The sequence below is a fragment of the Nothobranchius furzeri genome, chromosome 4, assembly GCF_043380555.1.
Source record: "Nothobranchius furzeri strain GRZ-AD chromosome 4, NfurGRZ-RIMD1, whole genome shotgun sequence".
NCBI classification, from domain to species: Eukaryota; Metazoa; Chordata; class Actinopteri; order Cyprinodontiformes; family Nothobranchiidae; genus Nothobranchius; species Nothobranchius furzeri.
In genome coordinates, this window is record NC_091744.1 from 53,840,658 (window position 1) to 53,860,046 (window position 19,389).

The 19,389-nt window shown below is 43.7% G+C and overlaps 1 protein-coding gene across 4 annotated transcripts in view; it reads left to right on the forward strand.

Annotated features, from left to right (window-relative positions):
- The first annotated feature begins 494 nt into the window (after positions 1-494).
- The window catches only part of LOC107372945 (uncharacterized), a 61,144-nt gene continuing 42,249 nt past the window's right edge, over positions 495-19,389 (forward strand). For 2 of the 4 annotated variants that reach the window (XR_011520325.1, XM_070550274.1), the window contains exons 1-2: positions 495-629; positions 3,609-3,721. Coding sequence is in view for 2 of the 4 variants with exons in the window: in XM_070550273.1 (XP_070406374.1) it covers positions 8,328-8,385; positions 8,496-8,986 (549 nt within the window). In the remaining 2 variants the exon portion in view is untranslated. Of the gene's footprint in view, positions 630-1,870; positions 1,952-3,608; positions 3,722-8,311; positions 8,386-8,495; positions 10,930-19,389 lie in introns of those variants that run through there. The other 2 variants (XM_054732792.2, XM_070550273.1) reach the window with 2 other exon arrangements.

Sequence of the window (19,389 nt, forward strand, 5' to 3'; positions counted from 1 at the left end):
ACAACTCATTTCATTTGGAGACACAGGTGACACTTAGGAGAGCTGATGTTACATCTTTGGAGGAATTAGGTTTAAATATCAGTTTTGAATATATCAATAGTCTCATCAAACTCAAATGGTTACAGTTTCCTACAATTAGTATAAAACTAGGCCATTTGTAAAAATCATCCTTATGAGATTTCGAATGACACTGTCGTTTAAAAAATACCACACCAATTAAAAAAAATTAAAGTGATGTGAAATGTGTGAAGAATCAGTCATTCTTTGATGAAGATTATTAAAAATTATAGTTTTAAATGATTTTTGACTGTGTCATGTTTAGTACAACAACGTACGAAAAATATTGTAATAAACTGTAACTAATAATTAATCAGAAATATAGAAATTACGATAGATAGAATTATACATTGTTTCATGAACAGTTTGAATAAAGATTTTTCCAAAAAGGTAGCTCGACATTAGCGCCCCCTTCAGTTCCGAAAAACAATGGCACCATTTCCATATATGGTATTGTTGTGCCCAGTGCCCACTCTCCGCCCCGTGCTACAACTACGCTAAGCTGTAGCCAACTGTAGTTGCCGAGACACGATCTAGAAGCTGTGCTGTTCTGAGATAACTCGGTGGACTTGGTGAGTTTTGGTAGTCAGTAGTCGGTAGTACAGTCAGCAACGTAGTTGGATCTGAAACATTTACCGTCTTTAGTGAGTGGAGCAGTTCACTTGGTGAGTGAACACCGTTTCTTTGTGAGGGAAAGCACGCTAGCGGCTTAAAGGAGTTAGCATTATGCTATCGCTAAATCGCGAGTGGGGGTTTCCCTGTTTAAAATCAACAAAACGTTATAACCGTTAAACAGTTTTAATAAAGAGATCCCTGGAACACACACACACACACACACACACACACACCACACGCTCACACTCACACACACACACACACAGCTATTCTTTCCTCCCGTTCCCACACTTAACGGCAGCTACAGAGCAGCAGCTCCTTGCTGCAGACAGAAGTTTACTCTACAGCATTCAGCATGAAAATGAACCAAGTAGCATTAAATAGACATAACAGGTTAAAAGGAAATGCCAGCTGTTGTTTCAGAGCATTCGTTAAGCAGATGTTTTTCAGGGATGCATATTTACATGTAAATAAAAATAAATACAACTTTAGAAAGACAAATTCTACTGAGTAAATGTATAATATAATGACTTAGTTATCAATAATAATACTGAAAACACAATAGCATTCTGCTAAAACACAGCTAAAGTTCATTTAGCTGGGATTCCCTGTGTTTTCATGTACATTACACCAGGCCCGGAGTAGCTAATCGGGAGGGTCTGGAGAATTCCCGGTGGGCCGCGCGATGTTTGGGCCGCATGGGCCGGTGCTCTCGTTTTTGTTTTTTATCATTTTTATTTTTTTGTGCCGGTGTTCAGTCATGGCACTGAGGCCGCCGGGCTGATCTCATACGCTCCTCCCGGCTGTCTCTGGCTGGCTCTACCTGCAGGCTGCCGCTCGTTATTTTTTTTCCCCGTATGCGCCTGTGCGCACCACGTGACCATGCAGTTGACGGAAAGATGGAAAGTAGAAAGAGCAAGGGTGGCGCGGAGAAGGCAAGAATTAAAAAGAGGAAAGCGCTGGAAACAGATGCAGCTAAATGTGCCAAAATGAGCACCTTTTTTCTCAAACAAGCTTGCGGTCTTTAACTTCAAATGAAGATAAAACGGGTAAGGCAAGTCAAGATGTTAAACTTTACCAGCTGCAAATCACCATTCAAGTTAATTAAGCATCAATAATGAATTATATGGCATCATGACATAACGTTATGTAATATAATTAACAGTATGATGTGACTGATGCCACCAAACTCTTGTAGCCCCTCAGAGTCAAACACAAGATCCAGTAGGCCTAATAAGCACCAGGCAGAAGCCCACAGTTCCAGAGCGGGCATGTACAGGTAGGATTACTTATTGGGTCAGTGAACTGAATATTATTAAAATTTATATGATGAAAACTATCCTGGCTCTATATGAAAGTGTTCTAAAATGCTAGATGATTCAGCATTGATCAGAAAGCGTGTAAAAAAGGAAAATGAATGCTGAATTGTGACCATTTTCACACAATGTGATTTAGTGTCAGAAGAAGAGCCAGCAGTGAGGGTATTGCTCCTGTTGGGATAGAAGGTGAGCCAACTCATGCACAAACATCAGTTTCATTATAATAATTTTAACCCTTTGATGCATAATGGTCTCTACAGTGGACAGGTACTCAAAATTGTTATTTATTTATTTTTGCTATTAAGCACAGCTGTTGAAGACTTTATTGCATGTGAGCCCCTCCATTTGTGCTTCAGCAAGTCAAGCCAACATATTTCATGTTCAGAACGCACGCTGTCCCCTGAGTTGGACATGTAATAAACTATTTGTAAATTAACAAAATTTTACAAAAGATATTTGTTGAAATTTGTTTCATTCACACCTAAATATGAATGAAAAAAATTGTTTAAAAAATCGTGGTTGAAGATTTCATTATTCATGCATCAAAGGGTTAATGTCCAAATAATAGTAGTGACCTGTTGTATTTTTATTAGTAAATGCACAAAGCCCACAACAGATCGCTATTAGAATGAAAGTAAAATGAAATAAGCCTGCATATTTTGCCATAGAAAATATTTTAATTGGTTACAAAAAATGTGTTTTCCATATCAAATGTGCTAAAGCTTTACAGATGATTATTTTAATTGTGTGCAGGTGAGTCTAGGGAAACTGGAAAAAGTGTGAAAGGGAGTGCTGAGTCATTTCATTTTAAAGGTTTGAAAATCTCAGAACAGCGGTTTGAACAGAAGGTAGATTGTTATATTGTTAGAGAATGTGTTGTAAAGAACAATGTTGGAGATGTGCACTGATGTTCAAATAAACCTACATTGTAAAGCAACTCTTTCTTGCACAGAATTACAAGGCTTTACCGAGTAATGTGCTTTTGTAGACTATACACATAAAGTTCTAACATGATTTTAATAATAATTCGTTAAGTGGGCCGGTCTGGGGTCTGAAACTCCAGGGCTGAAAATGTGTCCCACTCCGGCCCTGCATTACACGTCCGTGAAGCTGCGTCTTGGCCAGGACTCCCTTGAAAGTAAGGTTTGTGATCTCAATGGGACCTTCCTGGTTAAATAAAGAAGAAATAAATAAACTCACTACTTCTTCATGTAAACTCTAAACGAAACCTTTTGGTGCTCTTGGCTCAGCTGGAGACGAGGAACCCTGAGGTTGTGTTGCTGTTTACCTTTTCAGCTCCCAGCCCTCTGCTGATATCACACCTTGCTTTCCTCGTTTGCTTCATGAGATGCTGCCATGCTGGGTTTGACTTTTAGTGAGCCACCAGACAACTAAACAGGAGAAACCATTGTTAGTATTTTTGTAGAGCATCCATCTTCAATTTAGTCAGTAGCTGGAAGAACAGAAGAGAACTCTGTGAACTCTGGTGACCAAAGGTCCTCTTCTCCAGGCTGGATCTGTCCTCAGCTGATCAGAACCAAAGCGTTGGATCTTTAATCTCCTGCGTTGTTCTGAAGCAGCATCTTAATCAGCTCACCTGCTTTGTTTCTATTGCAGCTGTTAGCTAAACACGGCTAAAGAAAACCTGCTACCACTTCAGGATCATCCATCAGCTGGGACTGATTCATCGTGTGTTCTTCACCACCTGGACCTGGACAGCATGCACACAGGTACTGGTGGATGAATGACTAGCTGTTTTTACAGGACCATAGCGTTTGCAAAACGGGATTTGCCGTGGCACCCTGGGGAGGGTTTTGGCATTTACAGTAGCAAAGCTGAAGCTAGAATAAACTGCCATCAGGCACCACCCAAACCTAGACGGGATATAGGGAGGTCGCTGCCCCCCCCTCGTGACGTACAGGGTCGCGCATTCAGCGTCAGACGGAAGACACGTCAGACTGATGAAATTTCTTTTTCAGGACCTTTAGCTTTGATGTGACCTGCTTTTTGTCCCGCTTGATGCCCCGCTCAGCCAATGTTTTCACCACTCTGTCGAAGCTGGCTGTCTCTCACCGTCCCCGTAAAAAGGCGACTAATCTGTTCGTTCGCTCGCACGGCCAAAAGCTCCATGGTCTCCATGTCCGTCCAGCCGGCTTCCCTTCCGGCCGGCACTCGATGCGCAGTATACGTGACTAACGCGACCACCCTCCGGTCGGCAGCCACGGTGAAAGGGTTCGCTAAAACACACACAAACGTCTCAAAATAATAAAAGCCACAAAGCTAAATACAAAGTTTACAGCAGAACATTGACCCAGAGATCCTCGATTGAGCAGACGCGTGAAAATACACTTAATGACCGCTTAGAGACAGAGCAAGCTAGTGGCTAATGCTAGTAGCTAGCCAATAAAATCGAGTATGGCGTGCTTCTTCAAGATTCATAATCGTTTATGTCCGCATCTTAATGCATCGATTGCTCTATTATTTCCCTCAGCTCTTAAGGTCCTGAACCTCCCCCTTGAGGGTTGTAACATGATGTAAGTACTACTTACATCATTACTACCTACTAAGTAGTAATAAATGATCAATAAGATGTGATATTCCACATAAATATGAATGATCAATATTATTCATCATTTGAAATTTGATCTAAGATGAAACCAGGTCTTTTTGGTAGTTCAGGGAAATCACACCTGCGTAATACTTTGAGACAGAGGCAAAAATATAGTTTATAAAAATCTATTTAATACTATATTTATACCACTGATGACACAGAACAAATGAATGATGGTTGAAACAAGATAACTGAGACAATGAATGAGACGATGGGATGTAGCTTAGATGTTACGTAGCAAAACCTTATTAAGTGTCTTAGAAACTTGTGATGTCTGGGTTGTAAAATCAGTCTTATCTGTACGGTTTAACAAACTATCAATAATTTAAAAAGGTCTTAAATGACCAAAGACCCAAATAAACAAGATTATTTTATTACTATAAAATTTTCGTGAATTTCTAGTTAGTGTTCAGCTTTTTTTTGTGTATGATGTTGGCGTAAGCGGAACCGTACACATTCAGTTGGTTGTGAAAGGGGGCTATTTTTAGATGAGCACATTAGCTGGTTAAGCTAGTGGGAGCTTGTGCCATGGGGAAGGGCAAGTTTAATGGCTACTGGATGGCTAATCCCACGTTCGCGACGTGGTTAGCACCGGTTCCAGGCAATAGCCGGAAATTATAGCTTAAATTTGGTCAAAGTGGCCTTAAAAAAGGTCTTAAAAAGTCTTAAATTTGGCTCCCTTAAACCTGCAGATACCCTGCTTTGACCTTGAGGTCAAAGCAAGAGGATGGTTCCTTATGCTTTGCTTACCCAGCCGGCCGAAGCGGGTAGCTCACTAGAACTGGCTTGTTCAGGAAGTGAACTAGCTTTTATTAACCATTGTTTATAGTGCTGGGTATTGTAAAATGTGTGTTTTCAGTTTGTCCCAGACTGAGGAGGGTAACGCTGCAGATGCTGATGCTATTAGCATGGACGCTAATGACTGTAAACAGAAAGGAAAGACGCTTCGACTGACATGTTGACGCCTCAAAGCACCATGGGATTTCTAGTCTTTGCAGAAAAATGAGTCAACGGGCCACTCTGGTTCAAGGGGGAAAATCGATCTTAGGCCTAATGAATCGATTTTACAAAATTGATATGAAATGGATTTTTCTACCCAGCCCTAGTTGTTTACCACTTTGGTCAAATCAGAGTTGACATGTTAAAGTGGGCGTCATCAAAGACCTCAGACATCACTCCTTCCTCAAACATTTAGGGAGGTTATTTCACCTAATGTGGAGTAAAATGTCACATTTATGTGAAGTGAATATATTAACCATTAACAATAATATGGTAACATTAATATGGGGGGGGGGGGGGGGGCTTCTGTCGGGTTTCAGCGATGGGTTTCGGTCACTCTTATGGAAATCAGAGAAAGGAGAGAGGGCTCCTCTTGTTCACAAACAATCTTTGTTCTAGTGTGTTAGTCACGTCTCATCATTTGACCAATCACAGTCAGAGACGGCACGCTGCAGACAAGGCAGAGCAGCACTCACAGTGAGTATGAGTGCTGTCATTTTAACTTCTCGCAGCGGTTTTGAGCTTAAAGTTCGTCAAATAGAACAAAATCACCACAAAATAAGTTTTCCGTAAAAGACTTTAGCGGATTATAAATGGTAAATGGCCTGTATTTGATATAGCGCCTTCTAGAGTCCTGGAACCCCCCAAGGCGCTTTACAACACAATCAGTCATTCACCCATTCACACACACATTCACACACTGGTGGGGATGAGCTACGACGTAGCCACAGCTGCCCTGGGGCACACTGACAGAGGCGAGGCTGCCGAGCACTGGCGCCACCGGTCCCTCCGACCACCACCAGCAGGCAACGTAGGTTAAGTGTCTTGCCCAAGGACACAACGACAACGACAGACTGAGCGGGGCTCGAACCTGCAACCTTCCGATTACGGGGCGAGCACTTAACTCCTGTGCCACCGTCGCCCACTGGGATTATAGATTTTTCCCAAGGCTGGTCGTGTTTTTTAAGAAAAAAAATTTCGGGGGAGTCGACTTTGGAGTAAACATCACCAGTAATGTTAGTAACATAAATACTATTTATGGTAAGAAATGGCCCCCAGTATGCTACAGCCTTACTCCAACCCCAGTAAAACAAACCCCAGTGAATGGATCTGGGCACCAGAGGATTTAAGGACACTGGAGGAGAAACACGTGATGAGATAATTTCATAATAACATTTCTGCTGCATTAAAGAGTCAGATCAGCTATTTGCCCTTAGCAGTGGTTAATTAAAGTATTCAAGCTGAGATAAAGCTACATTTACCTGCAGCTGCAGCTCTTTCTAAACATTTAATCACAACAAACTCATCAGAGCAGCTACACTTATGACCCACAACAATAACCTTTTAGGGATGGTTACAGTATTTTGGAATACTGGAATATTTTCAGATGTTTCCATGTTTGCTGTTCTGAGTGTTACGGGCCCTGAGCAAGACTCACGAGGAGTGGTGGACCCGCAACACAACCAAGACGAGACAATCTTAAAATGATGAAAATAAACTTTATTTGGAACTCCTGCACTCTGCGCCTACAGGTGGGATGCTCCAACAGGCCTGTAGGGGCAATGACAAAACACAAAGTGAGAGGATTTAATCCACTATCTCAAATAATAATATCCACTTAGGGAAAGAAAACTGTCTTTTTCAAACCATTAATCGGAAAGCATATTTAACCCTATTTGGGAGTAAAATCACTAAAGGTGGTTTGATAACACTCAAAGGGTGTCACAGCCGGAATCTCTGAAGGTTGGTTCATGCTTCTCCGTCAGCTCCGCAAGGGACAGACACGCACGGATACACATGGATTGACGGAAGCATTTTGCTCTCATACTTCTCTGTTTGCTGAAGGGCGTTGTAAAGCAATTCTCCGCCAGGACAACAGAGGGCGTAGCGTAGGTTGCAGTACAGTGACGTACTATTTCCTTGGAAATCACTTCCCGCAGTCTGAAAAATGGCAAGTAACAAGAGACAGAGAAGTTTGATCGAGTTGGAACAGTGTGATCTAGACGAAGAAATGCTTATCCTGCTGAAATACCAGCGAGAGCATAAAAGGAGACAGCGGCGTCAGTGGGATGTCCATCCGCTAAACAGGTCTAGGCAGACAACAGGCGAATTTTCAGGACTTGTGCAACCTTTGAGGGACATGGACGCAGAAATGCATTTCAGGTATTTTCATATGTCGGTTGACAGATTCGATGAGCTGGTTCGGCGATTGAAACCACTGATAAATCACCAGGGGACACACAGCTTACCGATAAATGTTGCCCAGAGACTGACAGTGACTCTGCGTGTTTTGACTTCTGGTAGCAGTCAACAGGCTGTAGCTTCCAGCTACAAAATGGCGTCAAACACAGTGTCGACGATTGTTTCAGAGGTCTGCAGTGCGTTGTGGGAAGCACTGCAACCGGATTACCTGCCATGTCCTTCTACTAACCAGTGGGCAGCAGATTTTTGGCGTCTTTGGAACTTCCCAAACTGTGTGGGGAGCCTGGATGGCAAACATGGGACTATCAAAGCACCACTTCAACTACAAGGGCACTCACTCCATTGTGCTGATGGCAACATGTGATGCCCAATATCGATTTACTATGGTGGATGTCGGTGGGTATGGACGGGAAAGTGATGGTGGTGTGTTTAAAGAAAGTGTCTTTGGTTCCACACTGCTGAACAACAAGTTGAACCTGCCACCTCCTGCGTTTCTCCCTGGAACCAGGACTGAAGCACCACACATGCTAGTTGCTGATGCTGCCTTCCCCCTGCACATCAACATAATGCGACCTTTTCCAGGTATGCGACTAGCTATATGTTTCACATTTAAAATGACAAGTGTGTCATGTGTATTAAGTTGTGGTAATGTTCTGTTTAATAACGCTCATTGCTGCTGTTTTTATTTTCAGGACATAATTTGGAGAAGGATAAGCTGATCTTCAATTACCGCCTTTCCAGAGCCTGGCGTGTCATTGAAAACAGCTTTCGGATCCTAGCAGCGCGGTGGCGAATTCTTGGGAGGGCCATCAAGTTCCACCCAGATAAAGCTGTGAAGGTTGTGAAGGCGTGTGTGGTTCTCCACAACTACCTGGCTTACTGCGATAATGCAAACACACCAGAGAGCCGATACATCCCACCCACTTTCGCTGACAGCGACTCGGCAGGAGTGGTGCACCCTGGAGATTGGCGGAGAATGGTGGATGGTGACTCCAATCTGCTACCGGTCAACACAAGGATTATGTGCAAGAGCCGCTCAAACAGGAATGCCGTTTGTGTGAGGAATGAACTGGCACAATTCTTTTTGTCACCAGCAGGAGCTGTGTCCTGGCAGGAGGAGACTGTCACGTGGCACACTCACAGACTAGATTTTGTCCATCCTAATCATGGCGCCTGGTGGTAGTGTTGTTTTAGTTTCTGTTTACCAGGTCTGTTTTCTAGTGCCTTGTTCACTGCCGTTTAAATGATTATACAGCTCATATTTTGTTATGCAAGTGCTACTACTAATAAGAATAAACTCGGTTAAGTGGAATTAACTACAATTTGAAGCTGAGTGAATAAAACCTTTAAAAGTTCTCGACTAAAAACCTGAAATTATCGTGGGGCATGAATTTTTTTTTAAGAATCTGTTTGTCTGCTCTTTAGAGCCTAGTCAATGAGTGCAAAATAGTGTGTGCAAACGGATGCCAAATAACTGAAAATGAAAAAATAAACTGTAAATGGAAGAAAACAGACTTTGCTTTTAATAGAAAAGAAACATGCAAATGAAACACTTCTATTGGGAATAAAAATTAAAACATGCAAATAAAAAAAAACTTTAAACACAAACGCATTTCAATCCTCCAGAAGGTCGCACACACACGAGAAAAGGTTGCGCCTGGCCACCACCTGCTTGTGTTCAGGGACCCTCAGTAGGTCCGCTACAGTGCCCAAATCGGTCATATTCATCGTACTTCTGCAGTCTCTCACTGAGCTCTTTCCTGCGTCAATTTGGTCAGAAAAGCAGTCATCCAATTCCTGCTGGCACCGTCTCTGTTTGAGAGCAGGTCGTGATGTGCTGGTGGACTCTAGCAACTCATAGGTTGTTTGATCCGTTGAATTGGATTCTCGGTCAAGGGAGGCATGGAGAGATGGAGATGAATTTGCTGAAGATGATGATGATGAATGTGATGAGCAGGTGATGTGAAAGGGATCCAGTGAGGATTCATCCTGCTGTTGAGAGGCAGGCAGTGAAGACCCCCGAAATTGTGATGATGGAGCCGGGGCCTCATCCTGTGAGGATCCACACGAGGCCTGGTCCTGAGGTGGTTCAGTTGAGGCCTGTTGTTCAACAAACACAGGCATATAGTTATCTCTTTATTACTTACATACACTGGTAAAAACTGAATGCAGATATACTTATTAATCGGGTTAGGTAATCACAATAGTATAGAAAGATGAATTTGGATGACTTTGATGAAAGCTTTTAACTAGAACTGCAGCTTGTTAGCACCATGTGTATCTGGAAGCACAGACAAACAGGAAGTACAAACATAGCGTGCTAAAGTAGTTACCTTGAAATTTGAAGATGTGGCTCTATGCTTTATGTGCGGCTCCAACCACGAAAGCATAACATAAAAAGCCTGAACCTTTTTGCCACCTGGATCGCCACTGGTGCCCCTCAAGCTTTTTTAAATTCGGACAAATTTGTCCCGCATGCTCCTCCACTTCTTCATGCATTGCTCCACATCCATCTCCAAAATGCGGGCAATTTCCTTCCATGAGTTGTAAATGACCTGGGCATCTTTATAGTTGTTCAAAGATGGATTGTATAAATGTTCATATTTCCGTAATTCCTCCGCTAGACGTTCCTCGAACTGGTCCATATCTACTTCTTTACCACACACGACTCCGGCACTGTTGACAAATTTAAAGGAAATGGCATCATGACGGAAGTGATCTCAGGTTTCTGGAGCAACCAATCACAAGCTTGCGTAATTCGTCTCGTTTGACGGATGTTTAAAAAAGTGGGCACTACTCCGTACGTACTTGCGTGCCTGCCGGAGCCCTACGCAAGGACGGATAATGGCGTTGCGTGTCTCCGCACTGACGCAGACGGAGAAGCATGAATCAGGCTTTAGGCCCTACTCACAACCAAAGCCAGCGAACTCGAAATACAAAAAGTGAGTGGGGGCACTCAACAAGTATTAATTTATAATTAATAAGAAGGCTCTAGGACCAACAAAGGAAGTTGACAAATGTGTTAAACACAATAAATCAGAGTCTAGGAGGAATTTTCAAGACTATTAACCCTCAAGGAGACTAAGGAGGATTATTTACACAGGAGCTTTAAACCAAAATGTGACTGAAGAAGAAGAAAATATCATTTCTATAGCGCCTCTCAAGATAAAAATCACGAGGCGCTTCACAAAAACAAAAACAAAAAATATAAAAATTGTAAAAATATAAAAAAGCATTTCGAAAATGTTTAAAAATATATTTAAAATGAGCAAGAATAAGCTATTGTGATTTAAAAGAAAAAATATAAAGAAAGAGAGAGAGAGAATAGGAAAGAGGGAAATCAGTGGATCCTGAGGAAGGTGGAATAGGTGGGGAGAGCAGAATAAAGAGAGAGTGGTGAAGAAGGTCATACAAAAGCCAGCTTGAACAAGTGAGACTTCAGCTGCTTTTTGAAGGAGACCACTGAGTCCACTGATCTCAGGCTCAGGAGGAGAGAGTTCCAGAGTCTGGGGGCCACAGCAGCAAATGATCTGTCACCTTTGGTCTTTAGCCTTCTGCTGCACAACCAGTAGGCTTTGATCACTGGACCTCAGGGACCTGCTGGGGGTGTAGGGACTAAGAAGATCACCAATGTAAGATGGTGCTTGTCCATGTAGGGCCCTATAGACCAGAACCAGGATCTTGAAATGAACCCTGGAGTTGACTGGCAGCCAGTGAAGCTGGAGGAGAAGCGGGGTGATGTGGGTATATTTGGAGGACTTGGTCAGAAGCCGAGCACAGGCATTCTGAACCACCTGTAGACGGTTCAGGGACGTTCTGCTCAGACACGTGAAAAGAGAGTTGCAGTAGTCTAAGCGTGAGGAGATGAAGGTGTGGATAACTGTCTCAAGTTCAGAGCGAGACAGAATGGGACTCAGCTTAGCAATGTTCCTGAGGTGGAAGAAGGAAGAGCGAACAAGAAAACTGACATGAGAATCCAGTGTGAGAGCTGGGTCAAAGGTCATGCCAAGATTCCTGACGGAAGGTTTGGTGTGTGAAGCAAGCTGACCAAGAGAGTCTCTGACTTTGGGAACCAGCTTGTCTGGGGCACAGATGAGGATCTCAGTCTTATCTTCATTCAGCTGTAGAAAGCTCCCAGCCATCCAGGCTTTGATAGAGTCTAAGCAGGTGTGTAACAGCTGCAGCTTAGACATCTCATGGGGCTTAAAGGAGATGTAGTTGGATGTCATCTGCGTAAAGATGGTAGGAGATTCCCTTGAAGGAGCTCAGGATGTGCTGAAGAGGAAGCAGATAGAGGAGGAAAAGCAGAGGCCCCAGTACAGAACCTTGTGGGACACCATGGGTAAGGGAGGTGGTGGAGGACCTAAACGTGGAGATGGCCACAGAAAAGGAGCGCTCAGAAAGATAAGAGGAGAACCACTCCAGAGCAGATCCTGATAGGCCTCCTCAGCCTCTCCAGTAGCAGGTGATGGTCAACAGTGTCAAAAGGCTGCAGTCAGGTCCAGCAGGACCAGAACAGAACAGTCCCCTGCATCACTGTGAGTCAGAAGGTCATTAGAGACCCTAAGAAGAGCTGTTTCAGTAGAATGAGCTCTACGAAAACCTGACTGGGAGCTATCATAGATGTTATGTTCATCAAGAGCAGCTGTGAGTTGTTTAGCCACAACCTTTTCCAAGATCTTGGAGATGAACGGAAGTTTAGAGATGGGTCTGAAGCTGCCATGGAGAGAGGGGTCGAGACTCGGTTTTTTAAGAAGCGGGTGGATTACAGCGTTCTTAAAGTAAGCAGGGACCTGACCAGAAACCAGAGAAGCATTAATTATAGAGAGCATGCCGGGACCGATGGACTGAAAAGCACTTTTAAACAAAGATGAGGGTAAGATGTCGAGGGGGCATGCAGAGGTCTTCATAGAGTTAACTAGCTTGGTTAACTCAGGCAGAGAAACAGGAGCAAAGCTATCTAGGATGATGGGTCTGGTTGGAGTGGGGAGAGGCAGAGATAAAGCTGAAGGAGAGATGCTAGATCCAACCTTATTGATTTTGTCCACAAAGAAAGACAGAAAGTTCTCACAGTCTGTAACAGAGTGGAGGCTGTAGGAGAGGCAGGAGAGACGATGCTGCTGATGGTGTTTAACAGCACCTTGGGGTTCCCTTTGCTCTGGGACACCAGGTTGGAGAAATAGGAAACCCTAGCGTCTCTGAATGCAGAGTTAAAGGATGACAGAAGATCCTTTAGGTGCAGCAGATGGACGTGAAGATGGGTTTTCTTCCACAAACGCTCAATTTTTCTGCATTGGCGTTTTAGGCTGCGAAGGCTGTCATTAAACCAGGGAGTAGGGTTCACTGCAGGAACTGATCTGGTTCTGACATGACAGATGTTGTCCAGAATGGAGAGGCAGTGCTCGTTAAACTGAGAAGTTAAGGAATCTGGGTCGTTCTCAGAAGAACAGGGTGGATCAAAAGCAGCAGAAAAATTGCTAGCTGTGCTCTCATTAAGAAAATGAGAACTAACCATACAGTGAGCAGGAGGTGGGTACGCAGAAACTGACAAGGTAAAGAAAATGCAATGGTGATCTGAGATATAAACGTTCTCAGGACAAACACTGTCAGCATTTACACCCAGGGTAAAAACAAGGTTTAGAGTGTGCCCCCTGGTGTGTGTGGGGCCAGAAACATGCTGGGTAAAGTCGAAGGTGTCCATAAGGCTGGAGAAATTCATGGCAACGAGATCGGAGGGATCATCAACGTGGATGTTAAAGTCACCAACAATCACCAGTCTGGACAGCTTCACAGTGGAGGATAGGAAGTCACTAAACTCCTGAAGGAAAGAACTGTCTGGACCAGGTGGACGATAGACCACAGCACAGTAGAACGAGTCCTTACGCCCGACTTTAATCAGCTGCAGTTCAAAGGAAGCAAAGTGACCAGAGGTTGTAGAGCTACATGGAAGATGGTCTCTGAAAACAACAGCTAGGCCTCCACCACGACCAGAACCCCGGGGCTGGCTGAGAAAAGAATAACCACTTGGGCAGAGTTCAATCAGACCAGAATAATCAGATGTTTGCTGCCAAACTTCAGTCAGAAACAGAAAATCCAGGTTTTTAGAGAGAATTAAATCATTGAGCAGGAAGGACTTATTGTTAACAGAGCGGGAATTTAATAGAGCCATACTGAGTGAGGTGGAGGAATCAGAAACTACAGAAACAGCTGGAGTTAGTGGACGTAAATTAGCAGGGTTAGATCCACGGTGTTTATAAAAACCACTTATGGAGGGAACAGGAGGAGAAGCCACTGAGGAATGAGGATAAACCAACCTTAAAAAACGTGGACGGATGAACCGCGCTGCAACGCGGCCTGGCAGAAATGCGGAAGTAGCGCTCAGGTCATCAAACAAAGGACAAGACGCTAGAAGATCACGCAAATGTTTATTAGATAAACCACGCTTTAAGAGAAGTCGTATTCTCACCTGGATTCCTGCTCGTTTACTTCTTTTCCTCAGACGTTTTCCCGGGACCGGACAAACATCGCTAGAGGAGGTGCGCAGCTCTGGATCGTTGATTGCTTCCGGGCCGGTACGCCGCTCAGGTAAACAAACAGGATGGTAAATCCTCGGTGCATCATGGGCGATCGTGAACGAACGGAAGGACAAAAGAGTCTGGCGATCATAGGAGATGGTAGCAGAGACACTACTGAAGAGGATCACAGACAGGAGCAAGGTGGAAAAGAGGAGGTTAGTGGAGAAAAGTTTGCCGGTGACCGCGGCGAAGCCAAGCACAGGCGCCATCTTGCCGACCGGAAGTTGACTGGTGGAGGGACGTTAGTGATGACAGTCTATTAATTAACTTCTTGATAAAATAAGCTTAGTGGTACTCGTCACTCTCTGATCCCAGCCAATAGGGTGTAGAACCCAACCACTTGGAGAATGCTCTGGATGTCAGCTCAGGGATCCTAGGAAACTCGTTCCAACTAGAAAAGCAGCAGCTTTTCCCTCTCTTGGCACCTCTCGGCGTCCTCTCAGTCTGGTCTCAGTCACAGCTCTCCAACTCAGCAGTTCAGCCGCAACCGATTCCTCTATATGCCAGCTCCTTCTTTACTCAGCTTCAAAACTTCTCGATTCACCTGCTTTTCTCTCCGGCTCCTCTCAGTCTGGCTTTTCAACTGTTTGTGCAGACCTCTTAACCCATTCACTGCCAGCCGTTTTCTGATCACTAAAGCCCCTCACTGCCAGCCATTTTGAGTATTTTTACTGTTTTTTGAAGAGTCAGAATATTGTGCTCTGTGGCTATGCAAACACCAAAACTACTAAATGAAAGAGTTAACTCTTCTTTCATCAGGAGAAAACGGCTCTTTTTAAACCTTTTCCGTTCTTTCAGAATTTGTTGTAGAACTCAGGTGGGTTTCACCAGAAATGCCTGTTTCTGAACCAAAAACGGAGAAAACAGGCTTTTTATGTCAAGAGAGATGTAACGCAGTAAACTGTCTTTGACACTAATATACTTTGCTTTATTTACACCTCAGACACCCCAAAAGCAGTTACCTTGTGTAAAAATAGTAAAACCAAACTATAAAATGGTTTTTGACAAGAACTTAGATGTTTATTCACAAATAACAATAAATAATAATTTTTGTCAAAAGTTAACAATTTCATTTGCAGGCATGCAATCTTACAGGAAGTGGTGTTGTAGTTATAGCCTAGTGAAGTGTGTGTGTGCGTGCGTGTGTGTGTTTCTACCCCTGCACAGAGACAGAGTATCTCACTGTAGTGTGGTAACCTGTATAACACTGTCCTGCATGTAAGGGGACACAACAGAACTTGCACATCATTTTCGTCTCTCTGCGAGTTCCTCTGCGTATGCAGACCCTACACCATTTTGTTGGTGTCAACTTCTTACTGGTGGTTTTCCGGTAACAGAGTTTGTGTCTGCCAAGGTCTCCATCTAGCCTGCTGTCTGGGTCCGTGTTATATGGTCCACTCAGAGTATGTTGGACATCCTCCAAGTCCCCATCCTCAACAACTGCTCCTTCCTCTTCTACCTGTTCCCCCACCTCACTCCCTTTCCTCTCATGTACCTTCAAGGTCCAGGACTTCACTACACTACGAATGAACTTCAAAAGAGTGTTACATCCCCCTGGGTTTCTGGCTCGGTACAGGATATAGGCGTTAAACATGCACATTTGGAACAGATAGGCTACAAACTTCTTGGACCAGTTCAGCGATGAAGGGGTAGTAGGAAATGTTTTGGTCCAACTTATCCACTAGAGCTGAGGAAAATAATCAAATAATCGATGCATTGGGATGTGGACATAAACGATTCAGCATCGTAGAAGAGTACGCCATAATCGATTATAGTGGAATGTAGTTTTGTTTTTTTAACGGCGGCACCAGCGCAGCATCCAAATCTGTCAGAGTGAGCGTCCTCCACATTTACCAAGTGGTTCTCAGGGGTGGACATTAACTTCAAAACCAACTGGCTAGGGCTGCTCGATTATGGCAAAAATAATAATCACGATTATGGTGACTGAAATTGAGATCACAATTATTTAGGACGATTTTTCAATTTATGATGATTTTATTTGTTTTTATTCAGTCATAAAATTGCTCAGGGCACAATTAGGACAAAAATAAGAAACAAGATGGTCACTAAAATAACTCCTGATTCCCAGGATAAAAAGACCAATATACTTATAGCTCATAGTCTATGACCCAAGGGCTATAGACCTTGGTTTAACTCATTTAAGTCTAACCAGTACAGACCCAAATACCAATATCTTGCAAATACTGACAGCAAGAATTATACAGTGGCATTTATAACAAATAAATGCAAATAAATTGATGTTCACAAAATGTTGCATAACATTTATTGAGTCGTGTCAAGGTGCTGTAGGAGAGTGCACTAGCACTGTGTCCTCAGAGAGATTAGTTATTATTTATCAGCGTGAGTAACTTATTTCTACCTTATTTATAAACTATTTATTTACAGGCCCATCAGTTAATGTAATAATTGTCCCAACCACAGCTGCACCCCCCACCCCGGTCTTACAGCAATCGGGCAAGCTGCACGTGTGTTTAGCACGCTGCACGCGCACATTTAGCTGTTTTTAGCTAATCAGGAGTCCGCAGGTACGGTGTGTATGTCACTCACTCTGGTTAATCCAACAGGGAGCCGGCTCCGAGAGCTGTTTCTTTAGCGACCGACACATCACTGCATCATTCCCTTTCCTAATGTTGTGAAGAACGGTCCGGAGCGCAGGCGGAGTGTTTAGCTAACCTGCAGGAAATGTCGACGACAGTTATCCAGAAAGTAGCTAAGGGTTACCAGAGATGTTTCTGAGATGTTCGCTAGGTACTTTTAGGATTAAAAAGTCAAGAAGGGGGTCTGAAAAGCTGCTAGAAATAGCATCAAAGTCGCTAAGTTGGCAACACTGTGGAGGAGCGCTTCATTTGCAACTCAGGGCAGCGCAAGCGGGAGGAGCAAATAATCGGCTTGTTTTGTTTTTTATAATCGTTCAAAACTCAGATCGTAATCGTGATTAAAATTCGATTAATTGAGCAGCCCTACAACCGGCCAGCCGGGCCGGTAACTCTGAATATTTACCGGCCCCGCCAAGAATCTAACGGCCTGTTGGGGTTATTAGGAGCGAACAATTAGTAAGCTTCAACTTACTTTTGGATTCTTCAATAAATTCTGTAAATATGTAAATATTTACTGATTTATTAATTAATTAAGATATTCTTAGATATACGGGGCACCATTCCCCTTTAACCGGGGAAAAATTGAATCCAAAACTCTTATCAGTCTTTCTTGAAGTTCGTAGAATCCTTGGAGCAGAGACTTCTCTTCGACACAACAAAGCTACTGGAGACGAAAATCTGAATTTTATAACGTTTAATTAACAATTTGTCAAATGAATAAACAGTGGCATAAATGAATAATAACCATGTGATATAATAAAAGGATGTATATTCAAAATAATGTTCAAGGTGTTTGGGTGGTGTGTGTGAGTGAGTGTGTGTGTGTGTGTGAGATGAATGGGTCTTTGTTTCCCCAGAGTAGGTGGGGGGAGTGAGCTGTGAGTGTGTGTGGGGCTCTTCCCCTCCCCTCGCATTCAACAGGAGACCTGGATGTGTAAAGTTTTCTACTTTCCCGAACACTTAGTGGCTTAGAATCACAGTAAAACTTAACTCAAACACTTCAAAAGTTAACAAACAACAAAAGGTCACTTGTAAATTATTTAATCTAAAAGGAGTCGGCAGCCTGGCCAGAGCTGACGACTAAAGATATTAGCGATGATCAATAAGCAGTTTATTCTTTCAAAATGACCCGAAGGACGAATTGGGAGCGAAAGAGGAAAACACGAAGCTACTTTTTAAGCAATAGCGCGGTTTTATTGCTTATTCTGGACTATAGAGGAAACGGGAGAAGAAAAGGAGAGAGAAAAAATGAGTTTTCTGATCACCGGATGAGCAGAAAGGCGTCCCAGCTGTTTGATTTGACGGTTCTCCGTTTTCTCCGCAGTTTTCAGCGTCATCCGTCGGTTTAATGCTTTCTCCGTTGTTTGGCTCCACGAGTGTTTCTCCACGGCTGGACACAAAGAGAACGAAGTTTCTTTTGTGCTGAGTTTGACAACTTACAGCGTCTCTGAGAGCTGAATGGAGCTCCGCTCGTTCCCAGTCAGGTCCCGATAATGGTGGAGTGGTTTCCAGCGGTTGCGTGGCTCAACTTGGGCACTTAGAGCTTCCGCGTGCTCAAGTTGTCGGAGCGTTCGACAAGCGTGTCCTTACCGCCAGGTATCCTGGGCAAAAGAACGAGGTTTCTTTGTCTCTGCTGAAGATTTATGGTCTTAGTTCGCGGGAAAAGCTCCACGGCTTCCCGCACATGCGCAGAACGTGTTTCTGGTACTAGGCGGTGACATCACCCAATGCTTCCGTGTGCAAAGCATCATGGGAAATGAAGTTTCTTGGCGCTGATGTGATTATTTGCTTTTCAGAGCAATTTAAGCACAGTCATTTTGGAGAAAATCACTGCATAGTAATTTCCTCATGAGGTCAGACCCTCAACATTCCCCCTTTTGGTTTCGGGGATCGCGCCCAAAGCTCGATCGTCGGAAGCACAGATGGGTTTGTCCCTCATGAACGTAGGTCGACTTGATTGTCGGAAGCACAGGTGGGTTTGTCCCTTAGGACGTTGGTCTCCTTGGACGCCTTTGTCTTTGTCTTGGATCCTGGCGCCTTTGGTCTTTGATCCTGGTCAGGCACAAAGAGGATAGGAAACGGGATAGTCCCCAACGCGCATAACGAGAAGAAGCCACTCACGCAGGTGGTACGCAATGATGATGTCGTCCATGCGAGAGGTAGTAGTGTAGAAGGAGGAAGGTCGGTGGGCGGTTAACTCCACGAGGGGACACAAAGGCATCTCACCGCCGGCCATACAGTTCAGTTTATGGATCACGCGGTGATGTACGAGGTCCATAGTTCGCAAACGCGCATTGACCTATGTGGTCCCAAGATTCCCCCCTTTTTGGTCCAAAGGGTGGATCAGGACAGTCTTTGGGCTAAAACAAGGACCATAAAACTAAGAGGTACTA